This window comes from Pangasianodon hypophthalmus, chromosome 2 (genome assembly GCF_027358585.1).
Source record: "Pangasianodon hypophthalmus isolate fPanHyp1 chromosome 2, fPanHyp1.pri, whole genome shotgun sequence".
In the NCBI taxonomy this organism is placed as follows: Eukaryota; Metazoa; Chordata; class Actinopteri; order Siluriformes; family Pangasiidae; genus Pangasianodon; species Pangasianodon hypophthalmus.
The window spans coordinates 28,269,736-28,296,402 of record NC_069711.1 but is presented as its reverse complement, the minus strand read 5'-3'; the positions used below and the strand labels follow the sequence as shown (position 1 = coordinate 28,296,402).

Sequence of the window (26,667 nt, the reverse complement as noted above, 5' to 3'; positions counted from 1 at the left end):
CAGGAAACCTTCACAGTGGGTTTAAATCCACTGCAGTAACTCTGAAAACATTATTATTATTATTATTAAAGCTATAATGGAGGAAACATTGCCCTTGTTTGAGTCACAGATGAAGGCCTCCATCTTGAATGAGTTAAAATCAGGCCATCTGTGTCGATCACTGACCTGTGCTAACTCGCCTAGTGCAAACCGAGCAACAAACAGATGCCTAATGACTCAGCAACACGCAAAAGACCATCATGTGTGCCGTCTTCAGAAACACACCAGAGCTCTGTGTCTTAATCCTGATGTTCTTAAAGATTCCCTGTGATGCGAATGAGAAAGAGGAAGAAAGATGGAGAAGAAATGATGAGAAATTGTGAGAGAGAGATAGATGATGAGAGATAGAAACAGAGGCAGAGAGAGAGAAGGTGAAAATTACAAAGCAGTGATGTGTGTCTCTGTGAAGTGTGTACATGATCTGTTTATTTGGATGTGCCTCTCTGTAGGTTGTCTCTCTCTCTCTTTCTCTCTGAGTTTCTCTTTCTCAAAACAGCAGTGTAAATCCACGGTCACGCCTTGAACGAAGTATAGAAAATTATAAAAGCAGAACAGAAAAACAACAATGAACAGCAAGATTCTTTGTTGTAAGAAACTACCATCATATGAACTGAAGTTTTGCAATGTTATGTACATTAATAAGAGAAAATCCATATGTACTTTTCCACTACTGCTGTAGAAACAGGATTTAAAAATTCCCACTTTTTTGCTCTGGTTTCTCATTTATACTCTTAAATCTCCCAGCTGACCTCTAAAATTTTACAAGGCCTGAATTTCATTGTTCTCTCATTTGTATGGATTGATGAGCCTGGTTGTCATACAGACCAGCACACACACGTTTTAACAGCGTGGGAATGAAATAAGCCCCACCCCCGAGTATTTCTGCAGCAGTACAGAGCGCTCACTCTTTTTGTTTAAAATGAATCCTAATAACTGAATAAAATTCTCTTCAGTGCACCTTAAAGTCACAGTTTAATATTGATCACGGTATGCACTACAGAAGGCTGAATACGCGGTGACTCCGTGCGTTTTATATCCGTGCCGTGTTTCAGACCTCTCGACGATGGAGGAGCGCCTGCTGAAGCGTCACTACAGTAAGCTGACTGAGTACGTAGCAGACATGACCAGAATCTTCGATAACTGTCGATACTACAACCCCAGCGACTCGCCCTTCTATCAGTGCGCAGAGGTGCTCGAGACCTTCTTCGTCCAGAAGCTTAAAGCCTTCAAAGCAAGCAGGTAACACACACACACACACACACACACACACACACACACACACACACACACACACACACACACACAATCAGTCTCTTTTCCTAGCCTTCCATCCCTCTAATTTTCTCTTTTGCTTACATTCACGTTTTCTGTCTTGCACTCCATTTCTTCTTTCATTTCTCACCCTCTCTGCACTTAGAAAATGGGTACTCAAAGGTTCTTTGTTTAGCAAAGGGTCCTCTGACTTTAAAGGTATTTTGCTTGGACTCCTGGCTAAAACGGAACCATTAAGGGTTCTCGCAGAGGGAAAAACCAGAGAACCCTTGAATGGAAACTGTTTTTCTAAGAATCCTTTCTTTCCTTCCTTCCTTCCTATCTTACTTTCTTTCCTCATCCTTTCCTTCCTTCTTTACTTCCTCCCTACTTCCTTTCCTTCTTTCCTTCCTTCCCTCCCTCCATCAGTCTGTCATCTTTCCTGGCCTTCCCTCCACTTTTTTTCTTTTCCTCCCCTTCAATTTCCTTTCCTCTGATCTGCTTTTCACGTTGTTTACTGCCCCGCCTTCTCTTTTCTAACCTCCCCTTCCTCCCTCCACCACTCCCCCATCATCTCCTTTCCTTTCCTTTCCTTTCCTTCTGTTTCTTTCTTATTCCTTGCCTTTACATTAGTCCTCCTCCCTTTCCTTTCCTCTCCTTCCACCTCCTTTCCTCTCATCTCCTTTCCTTCCCCTTTCCATGTCTTTCCTGCCCTCCCTTCACCACTCCCCTTTTGTGTCTTCTCCTCCCCTTCTCTTTACTTTCCTTTCCTCTCCTCCACTTTCCTTTCCTTTCCTTTCCTTTCCCGTTCAGTCTTTTTCTTTCCTCTCCTCTCCTTCCATTTCTTCACTCTACATATACATTCCTCAGGTTTTATTTTCTATTTCATCTCTGTATCTCGTATCTGGGTGTTGCTTCACTCTCTAACACAAAGTGCTTCCAGTTCTCTTTTACATATTCACATATTTTAAAAGTTTTTTGTTTTTTTTTTGCCTTTTCTTTATTTTGCTGTAACACATTTTCATTATTAGTGAGTTTTGCTGCAGAATCAGTCGCATGTAGTTGTTCAGAGGAATGCTTATTCTGCATGCTGTTGCTATCATTGTTAGCATCATCTCCACTTGTGCTCTGCATGCATTCACTTACACCATCCACTGTCTTTCTCTCTCTCTCTGTCTGTCTCTCTCTCATTCACAGATTATGATGGCATAGGTCTTCAGAGCTGGCTGCCTGGCTCACTGTAAACTAGCCTATCATGGAGCACCGCTGTGTTTTTCTTTAAAGCAAAGAGAAAACAGCATGAACTTTTTGTATGGAAGAACATAACTTTTGTATGGAAGATGGACTGTTGAGTGATGTAAAGCAGGAGCTGTGTTTGTACTTCAATCAGGGGAAAAGCTACTTTTTCTAGTGTGATATGTCAATATTGAAAATAATTATTTACCTTATTTAGTTAACCAGTGCATTTCATGTGTCTGTAAAGGAAATATGTCCATTTTATTTAGTTACTTCATTTAGAAACGTCGCTGAATAAGCTTTTGTTATTTTAAAATCTCATACATGAGGCGAGAAAACAAGCTTACCTCGTACATACTGTAATATCACTGGCTATATGTGGATATTTGGGAATGTTACATTACTAATTGTGTTAGACTTTTATCTCACTTTGGAGTCATGTATATATATGATATTTTTATGCATTTAAATCCTTTTGTGAAGGAGCATTACAGAACTGTAGACTGGTTCAACAGGAGAGTGGATGTCACAGATGCTGCCTGTGTAGCAAATCTGGTTCATGTTCCGATGAACGCCATCCTCATGTGGGTTACAACAGTATGAATTATTGTCTATAAATGAACAGATGAACTCACACCAGCATGGCTGCTATCTTTTTTTATTTTCTTACTTTTTATTAAAAAAAAACCTAAAGAAAATGACCTACTGGCATCCTGTTTTACTTTTTAATTAAAAAAAAAAGGTTTTCAATAAATAAGCTATCTACCCGTTTCTCCTTTCTGCATTCTGTAGGTCTCATAACAACAGACTGCAGTCTACAGCTTCCTAAACTACATTGCTCATAAGCTCTTTGGTAACTCTGTAACCAGGAAGTTGGTTCTGCTAGGTGAGCTCCTGCTTCCCACATGGGAACCAGAGACATGCTGCGCTGGAGCTCCTGCTCTTACAGGAAGTGAGAGATCAGTGATGCAGGATCCATAACCATTTCACAGCAAAAATGGGAAGAACAGATCATTATGGAGGAAGAACACTGTTTGAGAAGCAGATGTGAAGGATGAAGGTCTTTTCTAGCAGAGGATGGACCATAGCCTGAGGATGTACCATAGCCTGAGGATGTACCAAACTACTCACACTGATACTTTACAGTGTGTTAAAGCAGAACATGGGCCATTATGCAGCGTTCCATTGTACTCAAAATTGGGGTATTTTATTTCTAGTTGAAATGTGTTCTAAATCCATTCCAGTTCTTCTTGTTGAGGGGTCTTCAGAGATTCTGCAGTTGTCCAAAAATGCAAAAAAGCATCATATTTTGGTCTTTAGTAACCAAATGTAATGCATTTAGTAACCAAAAATGTATTTAACATTTTAAGAGTTTTTCACTGCATATTCAAAAACAAGAACCAGCCCAAACAAGAACCAACAGAACTTTGGATTCTAGGTGTTTTTTTGTTTGTTTGTTTGTGTGTGTGTGTGTGTGTGTGTGTGTGTGTGTGTGTGTGTGTGTGTGTGTGTGTGTGTTGTTTTTTTTTTTGTTTTTTTTAAGCATCATGAGACATGCTGTTATTGGAAAATAATCAATGTCAGAGTGGTATGATCCTCTAACAGCACATCATGAAGTGTTTATTCCTTTTGCAGTTTGCCAATGATTACAATTTTTTAATTTATTAATCATACTTTTTAAGTATTTAAAGTTACATTTAGCATTTTAGAACATCCGTGCAACAAGTCTGTTCCTGTTATTAAAACAATCTCCTCTTTCCAAAAGATTTCCCAATGGTGGAAAACTTGCTGACTGTTACAAAGCGCTGACAATGGAGACTCCTTCCCTAAATGTTAAATAAACACCTTCTGACCACCAGGGCTGTGGTATAAACATATATACACTGTAAGGATGTTGACAACGCATGCCTTTGATGGCACCTCTTATGATCCGCTTTTTGCAAAATGAAACATCGCAAAAAGCAGATCTTGGGCGGGTCTTGAGTAAGAAAACAGCACAATGGTGCTTTAATCCTTTTGTTGCTAGCCCCGCCCAGTGAGTATTGTTAGGGGCTGTTAGTGCCAACCTTGAGCAGGTATCAAAAACATTCCACAGCCTTAGTACTGGTTATTGGAAAAGTACTGGGGCTTTGTGCTGTGGGCGAAAAAAAAATTCATTCCTGTTAAACTTTGTATCTGTGCATGTAGCACATCAAGTGCCTCAAGAAATCTAGTTACTCAACAACACAACACCCTTTTCCCCAATTTGCAATTCTCTAACAAAGCTAACGAGAGGACTTAGTAGGCCATTTCATGGAAGGTGGAATACTTTTATCCAGTATTGGTAAGCATACAGCACCCGAAGTTTGTTGCAAATGGGAACCAAACCCATTGTTAAAACACAATTTTGACTGTGAGATCAGCTGTGACCAAGATCCATTTCAACTGGGGTGGAATGTCTCACTGTTTCTGAGTCAAAGGTTGAGTCCTCAGGTTTGGAGTACAATGGAACCCAGCATTACTCTAAGATTTCTATTGTTCTGTAAAGTGACCTGCATAATTTATACAAAACTTTTAAACCTGTGTGTCTACTTGTTCCCACTTTTGTAGTCAACTAAACACTGTCACAATAATTAGTGGTTTAGATCAGTGGTAGTTGTTATTGCCGTCTCAGTAGGTGGACATTCACAATCACCATCATTTTCAGCAAAACACAACTCCTGGACTTGGAGACTTGGAGCCTGGAAAACAACCCAGAGCTTTATGGCCATTTTAAAAATTTCTGTATTACAGACCACAGGCCAGAAAAAATATGTATACTTGTTTATATATATATATAATTTTTTAATATATAAATGGTCTATTTTTAGGTATTTTATTATTTTTTTGAGTGAAGCATTTTACATTGAGGAAAAGTAATGCAGAAACATTTAACATTTATAACTGAAGCTATTTTGATCAATGAAAGGAAAGACGGTTCAAAATCAAATAAATGGTTAATGAAACCTTAATGTAAAGATCTTGAAATGGCTCAGGAGCTTTTGGGACACACAATGTTCATGTCATAATACCTCCCTCGCCATTTGAAGAGTCTTATTGTGTCTGAATGTGGCTCACTGAGACTGTTTTACTGCTGTTTAATTTTGACTTCTTATGGTCATATGTGGAGCTCTATAACCTACACCTCACACAGGCACTCTGTTGGAATGTATTTCAAAGGAATACTTCAGCAGAAAATCAGATCGACATGATTTCAGCCCTTTCCGTGAATGTAGTCAATCAGTGCTACAAGGCTAATGTAGCTAACAAGTAAACAAAGTCTACCTCACACAAAATGTTTCCTGTAAATACAAACCTCATGCCGTGAAACATTCTTCAGTAATGTGGTTTAGTGGACAGTGTGATGCACTTACCTTAATCTATAAACATGAACAAACCTTCATGTAGCAAGAAGCTGTAGGTGGATGGAGGCAGCCATTTTGAAGATATACAGATGATAATGGGGTTGCTTTCTGAAGTTAAAAGAAAACTCCACTCTGTAACACATTAAATTGAATTTTTTCAGAGGGGTTTAGCAATTCTGGTGATAAATTATTGGTTGGCGGTATATTTTCATTATTCCTGTCTCAAACAATCTCAAACACTGTTGCCTCCTAACTGATTTCAGCAACGTATAATGTTATACTTACTACTGGTTAATTCAACTAAGAATTGAGTCATAAAATAAATCTTTGGATGCTCCTTTTAAATGTGAACTTCACATTTTGATTATAAAGATTGAGTCATTCAGGGTGGATTTTTCCTTTAAAATGTGTAAATACAGGCTGTCCCTGCTGTACTACTAATTTCACTTCAATTTAATTGTATAACACTTTTAGTAATAGACACTGTCACAAAGCAGCTTTACAGAAATCAGATTCAAATCATACAAATGAGATACTTTAATGTTGTTTTGTTGTAAGTATGTAGGAGATAGATTTACAGTACTTGTTAGCAGGAGCTTCATAGCTGTAGTGCAAAACTAAAGAAACACATTTCAGATATCAGACATGTCTTGGCTGATCGACTACATTTGAGGAAAATTGTGTGAGACTACAATTTTTTATTTTTTTTGGCTAAACTGTTTCTTTATATCTCTTCAAGCTGTTGTATGTGACCTGTAGATGCAATATAAGGTTAATAACACTTACAAGACCTTGGGCATTTTATGTTTTGCATTTTTTAAAATTCCTCATATTTAAAAAAAAAACACTTCTTGCATCTTTGAGATGTATTTTACCTTACTCATTTGAGTTTTATTTACCCAAACCTCTTCTCAGGCATAAAAGATGGCTTTTTTTTTTTTTTGCTAGGTAAAACTGTTACTCTGACACTTCAAAAATTAAGCAATGGACTAACTAACTGTTTAAACATTTTATTAATGATTTAAAAAAAAAAATAACAGCTGTTCATTTCATGAAGCAAATTAGCAATGTAGCTTAAGCTAGTTGCCTGATGTGTTATAATTAAGTAACTAGTATTCTTAGCCACCTAGATATTTACCTTCTGCCTCTTTTCCACTTTCATTTGTTCCCTTACGTAGCCAATCAGAATTCTTTATGCCATTTGAAGATGTTTGAGTAAATACAAAGCCTGTGAGCGTTTGCGTTTTGGTGGAATTATCCATTGCATTAAAATGCTGCATATTGTGTGCGTAATCAAGGGACAAGTTTGCTAAGGTGTTTTTGTAAAGGCAAACAAAGCCAGTCTTTTCTCGTCATAATATACTGTATAGTTTATTTATCATATCTCTTGGATGCTTCCTTTATAGTAAGTTGAACAAAAGCTACAAGGAATGAGGAAAAATATGTTTTTAATAGAGTGCATCACCGAAGAGATCTTTTGTACTTTATAGAACATTTCCTCCTAGATAATAAAAAATGAATGACTGAAAATCTCATGTGTTGTTTGTAACGGTGATCCTGAATGGCTCTGGTCCAAGTGTATTGCGTGCAGCAATGTTGCTGGGGATTTTTAAACAGCCTAAATGTCACTGCTGAGTTGAGAAATAGCCAGCCAACATAGGCATAGCTACAGGAGAGGCAAGGCCAGTCCAGGAAAATGTCAAAGCTCAAAGTGCAGAACTCCCCCAAAACCTCTGATGAGTAGTGTACAATGCTTTACCAGGAACCCCCCAACGTGGCGCCCCATCTCGCTAGCATGTAAGACTTGCACAAGTTTGTTTTAAATGGTCACGCTTTTCAAAATGAAAAGAACCTACCTGTCTGGAAGCCAGAAAAGAAAATGAAAACAAGAAGAAGAGGAAAAGAGGAAACAGAATTGTGGTAAGTGCTGGAGATAATCTAATATCCAAATAATCAAGGATGACAACTGTAAGTCGTAAAGTAATGTAATGCTCGCTCAGCAGCTAGGTAGGAGTTGGCTCCCAGTTTGGAGCATGTGACTATTAATAATTTTGCTAGCTTACTAATAGAATTTATCATTTTGCTCAAATTGTCTTGATACCTTGGTCTTTTTAAGTATATACCGAGTATAAAAGCCAGCACTTTATTCTATTGTGGTTCTACTAATGTAACGATTCTTCTTCTTCTTCTTCTTTCGGCTTTTCCCTTCAGGGGTCGCCACAGCGAATCATCACTCTCCACCTATCCCTATCTTCTGCATCCTCATTTCCATCCTTCATATCCTCATTTATTGCCTCCATATACCTCCTCTTTGGCCTTCCTCTTTGCCTCCTGCCTGGCAGCTCCATGTCCAACATTCTCCTACCAATATACTCACTCTCCCTCCTCTGAACATGTCCAAACCATCTTAATCTGGCCTCCCTAACTTTGTCCCCCAAACGTCCAACATGAGCTGTTCCCCTGATGTACTCGTTCCTAATCCTGTCCAACCTTGTCACTCCCAAAGAGAACCTCAACATCTTCAGCTCTGCTACCTCTAGCTCTGACTCCTGTCTCTTCCTCAGTGCCACTGTCTCTAAACCATACAGCATGGCCGGTCTCACCACTGTCTTGTACACCTTCCCCTTGATTCTCGCTGATACTTTTCTATCACACAGAACTCCCGAACACCTTTCTCCACCCATTCCAACCTGCCTGCACTCGCTTCTTTACCTCTTTCCCACACTCTCCATTACTCTGGACTGTTGACCCCAAGTACTTAAACTCCTGAACCTTCTTCACCTCTTCGCCCTGTAATCTTACTGTTCCACTTCCCTCCCTTTCATTCACACACATGTACTCAGTCTTACTACGACTGACTTTCATTCCTCTTCTCTCCAGCGCAAACCTCCACCTCTCCAGGTTTTCTTCCACCTGCTCCCTGCTCTCACTACAGATCACAATGTCATCCGCAAACATCATTGTGCAAGGAGACTCCTGTCTGACCTACTCTGACAACTGGTCCATCACCATAGCAAACAGGAAGGGGCTCAGAGCCGATCCCTGATGCAGTCCCACCTCCACTTTGAACTCCTCTGTCTGACCTACAGCACACCTCAGCACTGTCCTGCTCCTCTCATACATGTCCTGCACCACTCTGACATACTTCTCTGCTACTCCCGACTTCCTCATACAGTACCACAGCTCTTCTCTTGGCACCCTGTCATACGCTTTCTTTACTAATGTAATGATGGTTTATCTATTTGGGAAGCTTGATCTAGCACTACATGTAGCATACAGAATATAATGCTAACAATTTCAGACAGTTATCCTGATTCTTGTGAAGGCATCTGGGTAACATAATGGCAATAAAGAGGGAAAAAAAAGCCAGGATGACCCCTTGCATTTTCCAGTCTGGGGTCCCCCACAGTCACTTCAGGGTCAACAGCAGTGCTGTGGTCAGAAATTGATAAAAGTCAGAGAATGATTCACACATAGACGCATACTGTGTCTATAAAAGTAGCTTTAATCAATATGGACCAACATATTGAGCAGCACGTGTTGCTAAATAAAGTGGCTATTAAATGTTTGCAACAAAACAGTAACACTGCTGCACCTAATACACTTGTAGTACAACGTCAGTGTGACTGCTTTGCTGAGATTGTTCTCTACCCGAATGATGCCTGGTCAACAGTGTCAACATATGGTGGTCATGTTCCTTTTTTTTTTTTAAATCCAATTTTCTCCCAATTTGGACCCTCCCATTAGCTAGCTCTCCCTATCACAGGACAGATACCAACCAGGGAAGGTTAAGGCTAACACACATTTCCTCTGAAACACATGAAGGCAGCCTCTGCTGCTCATGCTACACAACGGTGCAGTGTAACACACTCAGAGAAAAGTGCTATCTACCCTCTTCCACATACATGAGTTCACAGATGGCCCTGATTGGTTAGTGTAACTCTGACATGGGAGGCAGTAATGCCAATTTTGCTCTTTTGGACTCCCAGCTACAGATGGATTTGAGCTCGCAATCTACCTACGATAGGGTGAACGTGTTTCTGTTGTGCCAATCGAGAGCCTGTGGTCCGTTTCCTTTAATGGATGGAGTGTAGTAATAGTTTAAAACGAGTAATAGTTTACCAGCAAAATGATCTATATGGAATTATGAAACAAATGAAGTTTGGAAGAAGCTCTACCTTCCCCTTAGCTAACTCCCTGACCCTTTGGCTCATCTTAGCTCTGGAGTTTCCACACCCACTATATCCCGGTCCTCTTTACTGAATGACTCTTACCCAAAGCCCAAGTTTTCAGCATTCACCCCTATTGCAGTTTCACAATCATTCTCCTTAACATGCAGCTGAAGGTGTGGGCGGCACTCGCTATGTGGTAGGTGCTCCTAAAAATGGGCAAGGAATGTTAACATTTCCACTGACCTTGCATCCTGTCAATCATCCTGCGAGTCTAAACCAGTGTTCTCTAAGCCCTGAGGAATATGTTTGTAATTTTTTGGGTCACTTTGAATACATCTACCATCTTTACCCTTTCACACCTTCAACTTCAACATGTGATCTTACACTATGTGACCTGTGACACTGTGTGACCTTACACTATGTCTCAGATTGCATACTTACGTAATATTTTAGACAATATTTCAGTATATATAACTGTCTAATGTTTTCACACTAAGAGATACAAATGAATGAAGTGTATAAAAAAAAATAACGACCCAGATGATCGACTATATATTTGTGTCACTAATTTTGACTTAAAAATCATATCTCTTAAGTATAAAAGTGCAGTTAAATGACTTTAATGAAGAATTCTACTATACCACAGCACTGTTGATTTCATAAAACTTATTGATCAGAAGGTGTTGATTCATTTCCTATAACAGCAGCTCTGACAATAATGCAGGGATTCACAGGGATTTGTCTTGCAGATGCTCTGTGTAATCTACAACTAATAATTAACAGATAATAATTAAAAGTCGTGTTTTTATTTAATGAAGAAAACCGTATAATTGTTGATATGGTAAAGTTTTCTGTAAAAAGATGTTTATTTAACATTTATAAAATGAGTCTCCAGTTCCAGTGCTTTGTAACACTCAGAGGTAAAGCTGTTCATTTTAAGTTTTTAACCATCGGAAAGACTAAAAATGAAGGACGTTGCATTTTGCGGTGTCTTACTAACTTCGAGATAAAGCGTGGGAACTGTTTATAGCTGCTATAACATAAATGATAACAGGAACTGACTTGTTCAATGGGCAGTCCACAACATTAAATGTAAATGTACTGTAAACTAGGAAAATATATGATGCATTATTCTTTAATTAACTAAAAATGGAACATCTGGCAAATATCTTGCTTTGGTATAAGAGGAATAAAACACTTTGGGGTGTACTGTTATAGGAAAGTTACCATGTTGGGCCACATCACACCATCCTGATTATTTTCCTGTAGCAGCATGCCATTACTTAATACATTGTGGATCATTTTAATAATTAAGTCATTGAGCAAAATTTCTCCTCATTCAGAAAAAACTGAAGAATGAGGACTTCAGACTTCAGGACTATAATACAAGTCTAGTGTCTTTGATACTGATGTCTCTGTACAATATGTTTTTAAGGGATTGCTTTTCCTACTGTCTGGCTGTGCCATGACATTGAAAAGTCCTTCAGAAGACACTGATCAGATCAGGTGTGTTCAATGTGGGCCAAAACAAGACAGCAGAGAGGCTTGGTGACCCCTGTCTCGGTTATTGTGGCTCTCAGGCTGTGTCTTTGTCACACAGGAAGAGATTCTCATGATTTCTCTAAACCCTCACCACCTCTGTCCATGCGGAATGTCCCCCTGCTGCGAGGAGTCTCTGGCCGAATCCCAAGTTGCTTCCTTCTCGCTATTTAAGTTCAAATACAGTATGAGATAACAACTTCAGCATCCTATGTAGTGAACTACATGTCCTAGGGAGCCATTTGGGACCAGGCCCCTGCTTCCTGCTCGCCTCAGCATGGGAACTGAGTGCCGGATATGGCTACAATAGACCATATCGGCTTGAAATGAGTTTAATTGTTGTTATGATGGTTCTGAGCTTGTTTTATCATAGTGATCTGTGTTTGGACTTCAGGAACTGTGTTTTTATAGATGATATGAACTCTACACATGCTTCTTTATCGCTGGGAACAATCAGTAAAGTGCCCCTAGCATGAAAAATGTCACTTTTTTTAATGGTTAACTTCTCTTGGATGGCTGATTTTGGTTGCACAGTTTTTGTTAATGCAGCATTAAATTCACCGTTTTTTTTTTTTTTACATTTGAATAATAAGACTTTTTCACTTTTTCACATATGAGTACAACTTGTGATGTTACAAAATTGCCTATAAACCTATCAAACCTATTCAATATGCAGATTATGCAGTAACATAGCTTATGGCTTATGTTACTGCTAAACAAAATTGTGATTGTCTTTTCGTGGTATATGACACAGGTTTGAGTGCTGTTAAACAAATCACTGATAAAGGGACAAAGTGAGACTGTAATGAAATTTTGCTTGTGTCTAGCTGTGGGAAAAAAAAAAGTGAGCTAGTTTACTAGCAGTAAAATTTCCAGCTAACTATTTGGGGTGTCAGAGGGACATCATGGTGTTCCCAATTTACATATTGTACATATTCTTAGATCTGGGAATTTTTATAAGGGTAAAGTGAGTAAGTCATTTTTCATATCTTTTTGGTGTATTTAAAGGAGCATAAATGATTTACCACTCTACATTTTAAAAGTTTTAACATTCAGGTGTATTTTAAGGAATACTGTGTAGTGTGAATAGTCTGTATTTTAAGGAATAAAAATTTGATGAACCTTTCATATTGTACAATAGGCAGGTTCTTTCTATCATAAAATATTTCAGGAATAAGTAAAATACAGCAGGTAGAAAAAAATATTTTTTATTTAATAAGACATTTGAGAATGACAAAATGTGCATCAGCAGTGCATATGAAAGTATTCCCTGTTTACCCTTCAGTTCCACCCATTATACACTTTTGACTCATGGAATGGAGCCTGAAGGAACACATTTCTTTAAATCTTTCCTTCTCTTTCACCCAACATGCCCATAAAGCTCCTCTTCTTTCCTGCCCATGCCTCTCCCCTTCTGCTTCCTTTGAGCTTTGAGCCAAAAGCCTATGTGTGTGTGTGTGTATGTGTGTGTGTGTGCGGGCAAACATTCGCCATAGGTGGCGTTCCATTACGGCTCCTGGAGCGTCTGTTCCCTGAGGCCCTGGCCCATGTTTTTGCTCACAGGACCCTAAACAGAACCGCCCTCTTTCATGTAACCAGGTGCGTGGAGGATCAGATTACTATCCGATTAGGGCTCAACACGAACGCATACACACTGGCCTTCTCTTTCTGCAGTCTCTCCTACATACAGAGTAAAAGTATCCCAAGGTACAGAAAATAACCTTGTCTTAAGAAAGGGATTTTGTTGTAAAAAAAAATGTTGTTTTGTTTTTTCCCCCTCCCCATTCCAAACCCTTTAATTCTTCCTCTCCTTCTTTTGAGCATAACAGCACATTTCCTGCATACTGATATCATTTAAAGGAGAAATACAAAGTACGGGTGAAATAAATAGGAGCTCTGTGTTGTTGCTCTCATTCTGTGCTGCTCAAACAGTGTGAATAGGAAAATAAACAGACATTAACTGAGATAATGACACATGATGTTTTCAAACTGGAAAAGTATGGGGGAAAAAAACCTGCATACAGGACACTGGACACTGGATGTTGTGTAGAGACGAAACCTGTGGGCCCAATTAACATCAAAATCTGTAAAGAAAAGTGCACTATATAAGGTACGAAAAATTGGCTTCTACACTCTACATAGTGCACAAAATGTATTTTCTAAAGAAAGTGCACTTATAGGATATAAAATAGTAACTTCTGAAATGTGCATAGTGCATTACATGTTCAAAGTCAAATAGCGTGTTCTGTGTTTTGTAAAAGAAGTACGTGGGTTATGGAATATGAAATGACAGAACTTAGAAAAATCTGACGCCATCCGGATGCATGACTTTTCTCATTTTCCTCAGCGAGGTTATTTTGCAAAGACCTTTCCGGTCTTTCCGTGTTGTTTATGAGGGTAAATGTCCACTGAAAACACATCATGGTTCTTGTGTGTATATCAAAAAGGGCAGGGAGTATAGGGTATATAAACACATAAAAACTTTAATTTTATTAGTTTTCTCTGAATATTTCTCAGAGGAAATATTTAGCCGGTTCCTGGTTCATGTTTCAGACATGAATCAGATCCTCCGCCAGTGGATGGAATCCAGCGGATTTCCCTGGAGTCGTCTATGAAAGAGGACAGGCAGAAAGGCAAGCATTGTACAGCAAGCAAAATATCCCCACTTGGAGTGGATTGATCTATTACACTCGGACGCTTGGGCAGGGTGGACAGAGACGCCTTTGTCTTCCTGTCTATCTCCTCCGATAATACTGCAAGATTATGAGGTTGTTCTTTTTATATTTACATAAGGCCGCAGTTAGTCCTCCCATGCAGCAGGTGTCGGTAGCGAGCCCTTTTTGTTCTCCTTCACCTGCACCTTGAGCGCATGGCCTCTTGAGCTTTCTGGTGCCTTCTCTTGTTGTAGCGCTTGACGTAGCTGTTGCTGCGCAGGACCCCGTCTCCGGGTTTCAGTTTACCCGCGAGGAGGGTGAGGAGACTGGACGGAAGATGGCGCCTTCGGTGGTAGATATGACCCATGACTATGTACCTGCTACCTGTAACACATAATATTGTTGCAAGCAGGGTGGATTAGTACACCTAAGTAAACTCATAATAAGTCGAAGAATCAGTATTTATGCTATATCACTCCTTACCCTACATTCACACCAGCGAATGACAAAGCGACAGGTTAACATTCACACTCTGTATGCACTTGTGAGACACAGAGCCATGATTTCTACAACAAGTGGGATTTGCATTAAGATTTTCTCAATTCTATGCAAATGACGTATGGCAAGGTAAATTTAAATGATTGGTTGAATGATTCCTCTGATCAGTCCTATAGCAGGCCTCGAAGTTTTTAATGTTTCCACTTGTACCTTTAGTTTTTACCTGCGATTAGTTCTAATTTCATGTTCGATATGCAACAATGGAAGAAAAACATATAACTGTCATATTCTGTCATATATATATACATATATATATATATATATATATATATATATATATATATATATATATATATGATCTCTTACTAAGTGTGTATAGAGATATTACGAAGAAAAATAAAGCTAAGAAGGAAATTAGCAGAGATTGTTGGTGTCTATGGTCAGTGTATGTTATGAAGGCTAACAGAACTAATGTCAATCAAAAAACTTTTTCACTTTGATTCATGCATTAATTTATGTTTAACTAATTAGTTAGCTTTAGAAGCTCTGTGTAGCTACTACCATTTTTTTTATCAGGACTGAAATAAATGGGCAGTGCACAGCAGTACAAGCGACAACAGTAGTGCCCACTTTTCATTCCCTAATGTCAACATGGTGTTAGAGGAGGAAATATGATACACACTGATATGTGACCAATGATCTGATGTTTGAAAGATAGGTACGAGCTGCCAAAACACAGGCCCAGCTAGTCAAGCTGCTAAACCATCTTTACCAGCTGGTAAGTTATTTTTACTGTTATGTTTCTAATTGCCTTTCTGTTGTGTTGTTTTCTTAAAAATAATGTGTCTACAATGTAGCAATTGAAGCAGGAACTGTTTCCTTTCTACCAGCACGTACTAGCTGGCAAAGATGGACAACCAGTTAGGTGTAAAGACTAGCTCAGCCCATGTTGTAGCTGGTCAGACTAGCTAGATTTTTCAGCAGAGTTAGTATTGTTACAAGGAAGTGGATAAAGGAAGTGTATATGGAGTGGAAGGCCATGCATCCTTTCTGGGACAGACACAGAAGTATCAGTGCAACCTGATTATAAATATTAAGACCTGGACTGGACTGGTGTTTCTATTTCCTCAAAGACTGGATCTCTGTTTCAATCCTCAAGACATTTCCACTCATCCAAGGAAATGTCTTCAAGATAACCCAAGGCCAGCTGACATGACTTATTATTGCTTCCCAAATGATCTGGTTGACTGAAAACCTTCACAGATGCCCACAGTTCAAGGCTTCAGTCTGCCAGTTGCAGAAACATAGCTGTAGATTCAGAAAGCTGAAAAAATTGCCAGGAGCCTTGAGTATTGAGGGGGGCTTAATCCACGGACATCCTGTAACAAGCCTTCTTTTTTTTTTTTTTTTAGTATGTCCATGATTTCTGCAAGTTTGTCACAATAGAAGGAGAAAGCAGGATGGTAGTGACGTAAATAATGCCAAATTAATTAAAGATGATAACCAGTAATGGTTAAGCAGACGTGCTCACTTCATACAGTCATCAGAACTCACCGAGTTTGAGGTCAGGACAAGGTTTGGTACACTTGTAGGTGTCCAAAACCAAGATGTTCACCTTGAAGAAGAAGGTGTCTGGAGCGATGAACAGGCGGCTCATCTTGTAGAAGCCATCGTTGCTCACCAGCAGAGTGACCAGCCTGATGCCTCGACGAATTATATCAATGTCGTGAACAATGCCATTGATGGCTGGAAAAAAGAAAGTCAATTGAAACTTGTGTCAGTACACGCTGGATGTTATGGAACTCTGGTTTGAAGCAGACAGAGTCTCCTGAGAAAAGTGTAATTGGGGTACTTCATGAATATACAGTACATTCACCCCTACAAGACACCCAATATTTTATCTTTAATAATAGATAAGTTACCTCCAAATGTGAACACCAGCTGTTAATTTCTGATTACGCTCATATTTCCAATTCCTAAGTAACATATTCATGATGATTAGTCTCAGTGCTTTTCCACTCCACATTCAAAAACAAGAACTGGCCCAAATGTGTGTCAACACAATGTGGGGCTTTAGTTCTAGCTCCTTTTCCACCAATCTGAAAGACAACTGGAAAACGTACATGTATCATCATTTTCACGTGGAACAGCATCTTCACAGTGTGGTGTGTTTAGAACTTTGTTAAGTTCCACATGGAAGAACGTTGTTCCTTTTGTCAGGTGAGTGCAACTTTAATCAGATGAGGTCAAACTCATCAGAAAATGAAGACCATGACTTAGAAAAACAGATTTTTTTGAAAATTAATTTTGAAATAAAAATACACACTTCCATTACTTGTTTGCTATAGTACGCTTGTAACTCCAAGGTAAAATAAAAGAAGCACCATGGACACAAGACATGCTATATCAGTATTTTATTGACTACACTCTTAGGAATGGGTTCTTCAACAGGTTCTCAGGATAGGGTTTTTAGCAGTTTAGATATTAGGCGGGAGGACTAAAATCTAATATCTAAAATCTGTTATATCATGAGGTCTCATTAATGGCATATTAAGAATGATGTGGATCCAACTTGCTCACACACACATACACACACACAGTGTCTCACGTCAATAATGCTCTACTAGATTTTGTGTCGTGTTTCATCTGAATATCAAACATGCTCAACAGAAAAACTGTAACCCATTCATGTAGACCAAAAAAACTGACCTTACACTTTAGTGTCACAAAACGTACACTTTATTGTCACCTGTCGTTTTGTATAATTTGTACTTTCATTGGACAATGTGTGCTTAGTCTGTTTACTTTTAGTTTCTCCTCCAAACACAATTAGGTGATAAAAAAGCACATAATCCACCTTGTTCACATTCATTACACCACGACTGTGTAATGACTGGATGTGTCAACAAAGTGGGCTGAAAAATGTTAGCCCAAATGGAGATCAGATCAAATCTAGGGGGCATTTCACTCTGTGTAATCACCTGACACGGCTGTCACTGACAAAAGCTGTGTGAATCTACAGTCTGGGCCAGAAAGAAATCAGCCCCAGCCTCACTTCTTCATATCACACATTCTGTGTATTTTCCTTATTACCATTGGTGGTGCTATTGTGCTTGGTCCACAGAAATCCAAAATAATCCACCTTAATGCATTTGATATTTGTTAACAAATGTGTATGCCAAAAATTAAAACTTATATTGATTTTTTTTTTTTAATCTTTGAAGGCCTGGTGGCTTAGCCCTGCTAGCCTATTTTATATCAGCTGCCCCTGGTTCTTAGCTTCCTAAAAGAGTTTTACTTGCAATCCTCTCAGATAATGAAACATTGAATCTTTAAGTATTTCCTCATAGAAATGAAGCATTAAGGGTTGTAGATTTGACCTAAAGAGTGTACTACTGGGCTTAATACTTATGTGCAATATGCCAGATTCTTCATTTCTAGCACTTACTGTTTCGGCACACTAATTCATGACACTTTTAGCTTTGATATTTGTTAAATTACACTCTTTTTGACTATCCTTGTTATATTATAGGTGATATGGTAGATGTGTGCCCTGTGAAAATAAATTTGCAATGGTTATTTCTGATTCTTTGTGAAATTGGGCTTTGATTTTAAATGCACTAATACTGAGCTCACTAATGGAAATGTATTAATTTCGATATATTAAAATGTATTAAATTCGAGCTGCTTTAACTGTAAAGCCCTGATATTCAGATCCTCCTAAAGACCCTGATGATGTCATCTGGTGTTTTAGCTTTGGAGGTCAAGCTAAACTTTGCTGATTAGCAGATTTCCAGGAGCTGGGTTGGAGATACACAAATAAACTAGTGCAACTCAAAGGGCAATCTTTCTTCCATGAACATGAACTGCTTGAGGGAACCTGGGCATGCTCAATTTCTCTCATTTCTCTTTGTAGTTCTGTACTTTTTTTCTCCTATAATTCTGCTTTGTATTCTACTAAAGAAAAAGTGATTCAAGAGTTTTTCCCCATTGTAAACATGGAAAGTTATCCCCATGTTGGTCCCAAAGCATGAAAGAAAACAACAAAGGAGGCATGCATTGTATCATGAGGTAAAACAGACTGTAACCTCTTATTGTTATGTACAATGTGATTGTGTTTGTCCTCACCGAATTCACTATAGCAGAAGTGCTCTGTCTCGTCCTTGTCCTTCCTGCATTCACTCAGACACACTGCATCGTGGCTGAAATCTGACTCTGGCAGAGAAAGATGGAGTGGTGATGAGCTCAAAGAAGGGACAGGAAGGGACAGTACATCACATCACAAGACAGTCACTTTGAGTGCCCTTCTATTTCCTGATTTCCCCAGAGTCAGATTAAGGCAGGTCGAGACCTTAATCACAATATAATTAAGGACTCGAGAATCCTTTTGAGTCCAGATTTAGACTTATCTCCATCCTGAAAAGCCAATCTAAATCATCCTAAAGTGGTGGATAATTAAGGGGCATATTTTAAAATGACGCCACACAATGAACGCAACTGACTGTGACCGTGAGTGCCACTGAAAACCACAGAGCTCCATTCCAACGCCCAAGCTGTCATTGCCGCGCCATTATCCCAGCCAAAGCGTCGCATTCCAGCCGGCGTGGGACGGTGCAGGGCTATCTTTCTGATATCTGTAGTTTAATCACCGCGTCGTAGCCCATTTCGCTTAGGCATATTTCAGATTCTTTTTTTTTTTCCCACTAATCTTATGGCTCAAAGATCTTCAGCACAAAGGGTGCATTCAAAGTGTGCGAGCTAAGCAGCAATTTGCGGCTTGAGGGAGAGAGTAATTAGAATAACCATCCACCCTCAGAGATTTTTTCTCTCTCTCCTCTTTCCAACATGCACACTCATATTTCCTTCCAGTGATGGGATATGAAAACTGTAAGGCAGCATTTCCCAGTCCTGGCTCTGTACTGCACATTTTGCCATGTTTACTTGCTCTGGTCCACACAAAGCTTTTGGGTCAGTTCGACTTGCTACTTGCAATCAAATCTACAAAATGTTCATTTACATGTTGCTTGCAATAACACATTTCTACCAGAGAGGTCACCAAAAGTTACATACTGCAGCTTTAAGAAGCTCTTTGTAATTTTTCAAATGCTCTGCTTCCTGCATGGGAAATCACAACTGCAATGAAAACATTGGCAAGACTTTTTTGAAAGACCCCAGGCTTTTTCATAACACTACATATGTCTGATGAGTTATCATGAGAGATTATAGCAAAACAGGGCAGAGCTGAGCAGCTGAGTTCCTGGGGGAGGGTGGGGGAGGTTCCTGGGGGCTGGGGGAGGAGCTAATTTCCAGACCAGAAAAATTTACTTAGAAGCCTGTAATGAAGAAATTGGTCAAACAATATTGTGAATGACATTTTTACCAACTTATTTTTTTTTTAATTTTATGGTTATTTCCAGTCTAGGAACACTTATAAAATTTAATTTGCACTTTTAAAACCACATGAAGAGCCAAAGATTTGAGTCAGGTTGTTAAGCAAAGAAACGTTAGTGTTTAAGACCCAGATAAAGAAGCCTCTTTTACCTTTCTTGTGGATGTCGAAGTGGTAGAGTAGACTGGAAGAGCGCCGGTTGTTCTGACTGAATGAGCGGCTGTTGTTCAGGCCCGACTTGCCTGGTCTGTTCTCCTCGGGATCCATCCGACCATTCCCACTTTCTTTGTGTGTGTTAGATGATGACTGCTGTGAGCGTGTACGTGATCTGGAGTTGTGATTTAGCTCAGACTCACTGGATGGAGGGTTATTGGACTGCATTGTGTTTTCGGGTGTAGCTTTCTGTGTCTGTGTGCGGTTCGATGCCCCGACTCCAGTAGTAGCAGGGACGACTTTATTAGAATGCCCATCATTACGCAATTTCTCATTGTTATGGTCGATGGGAAGCCGCTCGTCCCTCGAGCCTTTCTTGCTCTTGCTGTGTGTGCCTGGCCGAGGATGAGGGGATAGCGGGTCTGTGTGTTTGGGCCACATCCCCGGGGACAGCGCCAGCTTCGGGTCTGCAGATTTTTTGCCTTGCTCCAGCAGCTCATTGGCTGGTAGAGAAGGATCTTTGGCTCCGGTTTTGGTTTGGTTGCTGGAGGAGTCAGACGTTCCACTTTGCACCGGCGGCGCTCCGATCAGGGAAAACAACTCTGTGAATAGACCCACAGTTAGCAAGCACTGACTATTAAGTAAGATATAAAACATGGGGCGTGCTGTTACAGAAAATTAATCAGCAGTGATTATTTTCCAATAACAGCATGTCGTAAAGTGGTTTATTCCTCTTAAACCACAGCATTTGCCAGTGATTACAATTTTTTTTAAAAAAACTCGTATTTTTATCCATTTATAGTTCTATTTAATATTGTGGAATGACCATGAGACAAGTTAGGTCCTGAAATTGCTTACGTTATAACAGCTATAAACAGTCGTTCCTTCACATTGCTTTTTTTTCTCTCTGTTGACAAAAAAAACAGCTTCTCGTGTTACTCGCAAAGCCATCATGAAGACTTTTCATGTCAGGAAACCTAGTTGCAGCTTTATCTTTGAATGTTACAAAATGCTGACACTGGAGACTCCTTCCAAAAATTTCTAAATAAACACCTCTTCACAGAAAACTTTACTATATCAATAATTACACACAGTCTTTAAAATCTATGTACAGTATGTGAAGCTATATCTGTTATACAGTTTCAAGCATGAGTTTTTACTATAGAAATAATAACATATTAGAACTAGCACATTAATAAATAAATCGAAAAGTTTTTTAATGAGGGCATAAATATAAATCTTTGTTCTGTCTTGCAGCTCGATACTTTCAGAGATACTGTTACAGTAAATTAATCAACACCTTCTGATCAATCAGAATGGAGAATCCAACAGTGCTTTGGTATCACACTGTGTAACATAGCTGTTGTTGAATTGTGTGTTGTTGAATTATGGGTTAGCAGCGTAGTTGTGCAGATCTGATCACTCATGGATAGTACACAACCTTCAGCGAAGTGCAAGTAACCTGATTTACTTTTAGTGTATTGCTCCAGTAATGGAAGGTGGTAGAGAACTACATAAGAACTACATAAGATTGGATTTTTTGTTACAGTGTAATGATTGTACTGTAAAATTTGTATTTGTACTGAAGTCTTCTATTATAAATGAGCTTGGAGCAAAGGATAATGGAGCATCAGGGTAATCTCACATGCTTACAGATGCAGTAAATAGAACATCTATTAATTTTTTTTTTTTTTTACCACAGCAGGTATTCATTAAAATTGCCACACTGGTCATTTTGCTGTGTAATACTGAATTTCCCTAAAGCACTGCAGCACAAAGATGATAATTAAATGGTAGAGAAAGGATTACTCTGAATGCTGTCTCTACCGGTTAGGATTATTTTTTAGCATTGTGGTGTGTTTGGGAAACTGGGCCTCTTTTGGGAAAAAGAGTTTTCTGATTAACATCTTTAATCTGACATAAATCAAAATGAAATCTTTATGACTTTCATTTTAATGTAGTACATTTTTGGGGGGGTCACCAACATTCAATTACAGTTGTTAGGCACATTTGATTCAAGTGCAAAATAACAATAATAAAAAAAAGCAAGTGTCAGATACCAATCATGTCTTGGACCATCGACTACATTTTGAGTAAAGATGAAACCCAAAGTGTGAAGCGTCTGTGATATTTTGTGATCTGTGATTTTTAAATCCTAATAAGAATGACACTCAACTAACTTAAAGTAATTATTGTCTGCATCATAGACTTTTGGAAAAATATTAAACTATAGAACATTCATCGTGTATCAAGCTGTAACGGTTCTAGATGCCTGAAACAGAGAGTTTCTCTGTGAGAAATGTTTCCATGTACAAAACTTTTAAGAAGCTAAGGACTATTAAAAAAAAAAAAAAAAGAAACTTTGAATGAACATTTTCCCCAAACCTGTCTTACATGCAACATCCAAATTGGCTTCAAGTGTAGCTGGTGATTTCCCAAAGGAAAGAAAAACCACCCTGCTTTGTCCAGTTTAATTTCTTTTTAGTTTCAGAGGTTTCTAAACAACTATTAGAACACATTCCTTCATTCATAACATGACTTAAATCTACCTATTTTTATCATTTGTCTTCATCCAGCCCTGACATAACCCATTAACAAGACATTACAGCTATTTAGATTTGTCATTACCAGTCATTTATTTCTGATGCTTCAGGATTCACTCTCAAAATTTCCATTTCTGGGAGAAAGGTACATACAAGGAGGCAAGCTTCTCTTTCCATACAAACTGATCACACTGATCATTTCTTGGGCACTTAAATTCAGTTGTAAAATGAAAAAAAAGAAGTTAGGTAATAATAAAATATAGGTTTACCAGTCTTACCATTAACAGCATGCTCTTCAGCATCAGTGAAGGCGAGAGCCACAGAGAGGAGAAGCAAAATGCCGGACATGTTATTGATGAACATGAGCAGCTTCCTTATAGAGAGAAAGTCTTATTGAGGCTCTGCAGCTCAGAGAGGTGACGGGTTTTTATCCTCACTCTGAATTCTCAGAGTAAAGGGGCGGGATGGAGGGATGATCAGCTGACCAGTCTGGGTTTACTCTATCAACTCAGAGAGAGAGAGAGAGAGAGAGAGAGAGAGAGAGAGAGTCTCAAACAGCCCCAATTCTCTAGTGTATTCTCTCCATTTCACTCTTTTTATCTGAAAATTACTACAGTTATTACCGTTGCTATTATTGCTCTTATAATAATGCTATTATAAAAATGTTCTTGTTGTTCTTATTGATGGTATAGATATTATTATTATTATTATTATTATTATTATTATTATTATTATTATTAGGCTACTTATTGATGTTACTGTTATTACTGCAATTTTATTATTACTATTTTTTCTCTTTCCTCCTCCTCCTTCTTCTTTCATCCTCCTTTTTGTATTTTTGTGTTGTATTAAAAAATCAATAAAAATGTTATTATTATTATTATTATTATTACTATTATTATTATGGAGATGTTGATGTTGATGATGATATTTAAGATGTTATTATTTCTATAATTTCCTTTTCCAAATTGCATTTCCAAAGCTTGAAAACATTGTAGCTTATGTCATATTACATTAAATTAATTAAAAAAGATATTAAGATATTAAGGGATTAAGATATGGCATAACATACTGTATTTTATTATTTAATTATTTAATATCAGTAGTGTGTGAGGTCTAGCCGTGTTGATTCACTGCTCCCTACTGGGCACTAGAGAGATTTTCTTTACTGCTCTCTATTATCTGTAATGATTTACTTTCAGGGGAAATATAACATCCTTAGGTGGGAATAAGATAGCTCTAAGGAAAAGGGTTTTTTTATTTTTTGCTTAATGTGGACATAAAACCTAACCTATGAACATATATTGAGTCATTTCTTTATAAATGCATTATACATATATATATATATATATATATATATATATATATATATATATATATGTGTGTGTGTGTGTGTGTGTGTGTGTGTGTGTGTGTGTGTGTACAGTGACAATGACAGGGTTTTTGTGATTTTGCCTTTATACACCACCACAATGGATTTGAAATAAAACAATCAAGATGTGATCGAAGTGTAGACTTTAAGCTTTATTTTAAGAGATTCCACAAAAATATGGCATTTACCATTTAGGAATTACAGCCGTTTTCAAAAAAGTACCTCCATTTTCAGGGGCTCAAAGGTGTTTGGACAAAGTGACATAATTATAAATATAACCATAATTTTAATACTTGGATGAAAATCCTTTGTAGTCAATGACTGCCTGAAGTCTGGACCCTGTGTTCTCAAAACTCAAATTCTGAGTTTCCTCCCTGGAGATGCTTTGCCAGACCTTCACTGCAGCCACCTTCAGTTGCTGCTTGTTTGTGGGTCTTTCTGCCTTCAGTCTTGTCTTCAGTAAGTGAAAAGCATGCTCTATTGGGTTGAGATCAGGCGACTGACTTGGCTATTGAAGAATATTCCATTTCTTTGCCGTCAAAAAGTCTTGAGTTGCTTTCGCAGTATGTTTAGGGTCATTATCTACCTGCACTGTGAAGTGACGTCCTATCAGTTTTGTAGCATTTGGCTGAATGTGAGCAGAGAGTATAGCCCTATACACCTCAGAATTCATCTTGCTACTTCTGTCAGCAGTCACATCATCAATAAACACCAGTGAGCCCGTTCCATTGGCAGCCATACTTGCCCATGCCATAACACTGCCTCCACCATGTTTGACACACGATGTGGTATACTTTGGATCATGAGCTGTTCCTTTCTTTCACCATACTTTTCTCCTCCCAACATTCTGGTACAAGTTAATCTTGGTTTCATCAGTCCAAAGAATCTTATTCCAGAACATGGGAGGCTTTTTTAGATGTTTTCTGGCAACATCTAATCTGGCTTTCCTGTTCTTGAATGTTACCAGTAGTTTGCACCTTGTTGTAAACCCTCTGTATTTGCATTCATGAAGGCGTCTCTTGATTGTAGATTTCGACAATGATACGCCTACCTTCTCTAGAGTATTCTTGACTTCTGTTGATGTTGTGAAGGGGTTTTTCTTCAACAAGGAAAGCAATCATCCACTTTAGTTGTCTTCCATGGTCTTCCAGGCCTTTCAATGTTGTTGACCTCACCAGTGCTTTCTTTCTTCTTAAGAATGTACCCAACTGTTGATTTTGGCCACACCTAAGGTTTTTGCTATCTCTCTTATAGATTTATGTTGTTTTTTCAGTCTAATGATGGCCTCCTTCACTTGCATTGAGATCTCCTTGGACTTCATATTGGTAGCTCCAGCCGAACAGCTGCAAAATGCCAAATCAGTACCTGATATCAGCTCCAGACCTTTTATCTGCTTCATTTGTCTTGAAGTAATGAGGGAATGGACCGCACCTGGTCAATTAACTTCTTGTCAGTCAATTGTCCAAATACCTTTGAGCTCCTGAAAATAGAAGTACTTTGCTTAAAATGGCTGTAATTCCTAAATGGTAAATGCCATATTTTTGTGGAATCTCTTAAAATAAAGCTTAAAGTCTACACTTCGATATATTATACTGTGTTATCAGGGTGTGTTATCAGTAGTTATTAATATCATTCCACTCTTACTTTCCTGTTGCCTCATAAAAGGTTTTAGAAGAAAGAAATACATATAAAATATGCTTTATAGTCAGCATGACAATTCACACCACTTATGAATGAATAAACAGATAAGCCAAAATAAAACTAAAAATTAGTAGCATAGTCTTAGTAAACATATGTTTTTATGTTTTCTTTTTATTATTTAACTTTTTTTAGGTTGAATCCACATACACTTTGCATCATCAGGCCACACCATCACATTTTAAGACTAACTGTGGCTTGTGATGTTAGAAATATATTATTAAGTGTTACTTCTTAGAATTAAATATGACCCTTTTTTTGTCTTATAGATGGATTATACTTATCTGCAATCAGCAGTAGCTTTACTTCGTGGATTTCATGTCTATTTTGTTTATATAAGCACTTTGATCTGAGTTTTAATGTATTAAAAGTGGTAACCATGTACAGCTGGTACTGGTTATTAAAGTGTTTATTAAATCGCAGATAAATGGTCTTCAGGTTAATAGTTTTCTCTGAGTCTGAGAGATTAAGACGTTATTAAACATTATTTCTCGCGGTAGTTGGTTGTTGGCCTCAAATTTTCGCGGTTGTTTTTTCTTCTTAGAGCTCAAAACGATGTGATATTTCCGACCCAGATGGGACTCGAACCCACAATCCCCAGCTCCGGAGGCTGATGCCTTATCCATTAGGCCACTGGGTCATCACACTCCGGAATGGGGAAACAAAGCTTTTTAAACAATAGACATCGCAACTAGTCAGTTCAATGTTTTAGAGGATTCCTACTGCAAAAACAAAAAACA

General features: G+C 38.4%; 2 protein-coding genes and 1 non-coding gene across 6 annotated transcripts in view; 1 reads left to right on the top strand and 2 right to left on the bottom strand.

Annotated features, from left to right (window-relative positions):
* Positions 1-7,269, top strand: part of LOC113538288 (nucleosome-remodeling factor subunit BPTF) — a 58,536-nt gene extending 51,267 nt beyond the window's left edge. For 3 of the 4 annotated variants that reach the window (XM_026933228.3, XM_053229270.1, XM_053229272.1), the window contains 2 exons: positions 1,092-1,278; positions 3,319-7,269. In XM_026933228.3, the coding sequence (XP_026789029.3) occupies positions 1,092-1,278; positions 3,319-3,355 (224 nt within the window). In that variant the 3' untranslated portion in view covers positions 3,356-7,269. Of the gene's footprint in view, positions 1-1,091; positions 1,279-2,487; positions 3,255-3,318 lie in introns of those variants that run through there. The other variant, XM_053229269.1, reaches the window with a different exon arrangement.
* Positions 7,270-12,812: 5,543 nt separating this feature from the next.
* On the bottom strand, positions 12,813-23,374 carry LOC113538228 (UPF0450 protein C17orf58). The gene is made up of 5 exons (XM_026933144.3): positions 23,136-23,374; positions 20,314-20,916; positions 18,901-18,987; positions 16,327-16,518; positions 12,813-14,658 (listed from the first exon to the last, which is right to left on the bottom strand). The coding sequence occupies exons 1-5, from the start codon at positions 23,218-23,220 to the stop codon at positions 14,471-14,473; spliced, it is 1,155 nt and encodes a 384-aa protein (XP_026788945.1). The 5' UTR covers positions 23,221-23,374; the 3' UTR covers positions 12,813-14,470.
* Positions 23,375-26,494: 3,120 nt separating this feature from the next.
* Positions 26,495-26,567, bottom strand: trnar-ccg (transfer RNA arginine (anticodon CCG)). Its single transcript has one exon. It is a non-coding gene; the product is annotated as a tRNA-Arg (tRNA).
* Positions 26,568-26,667: the final 100 nt, after the last annotated feature.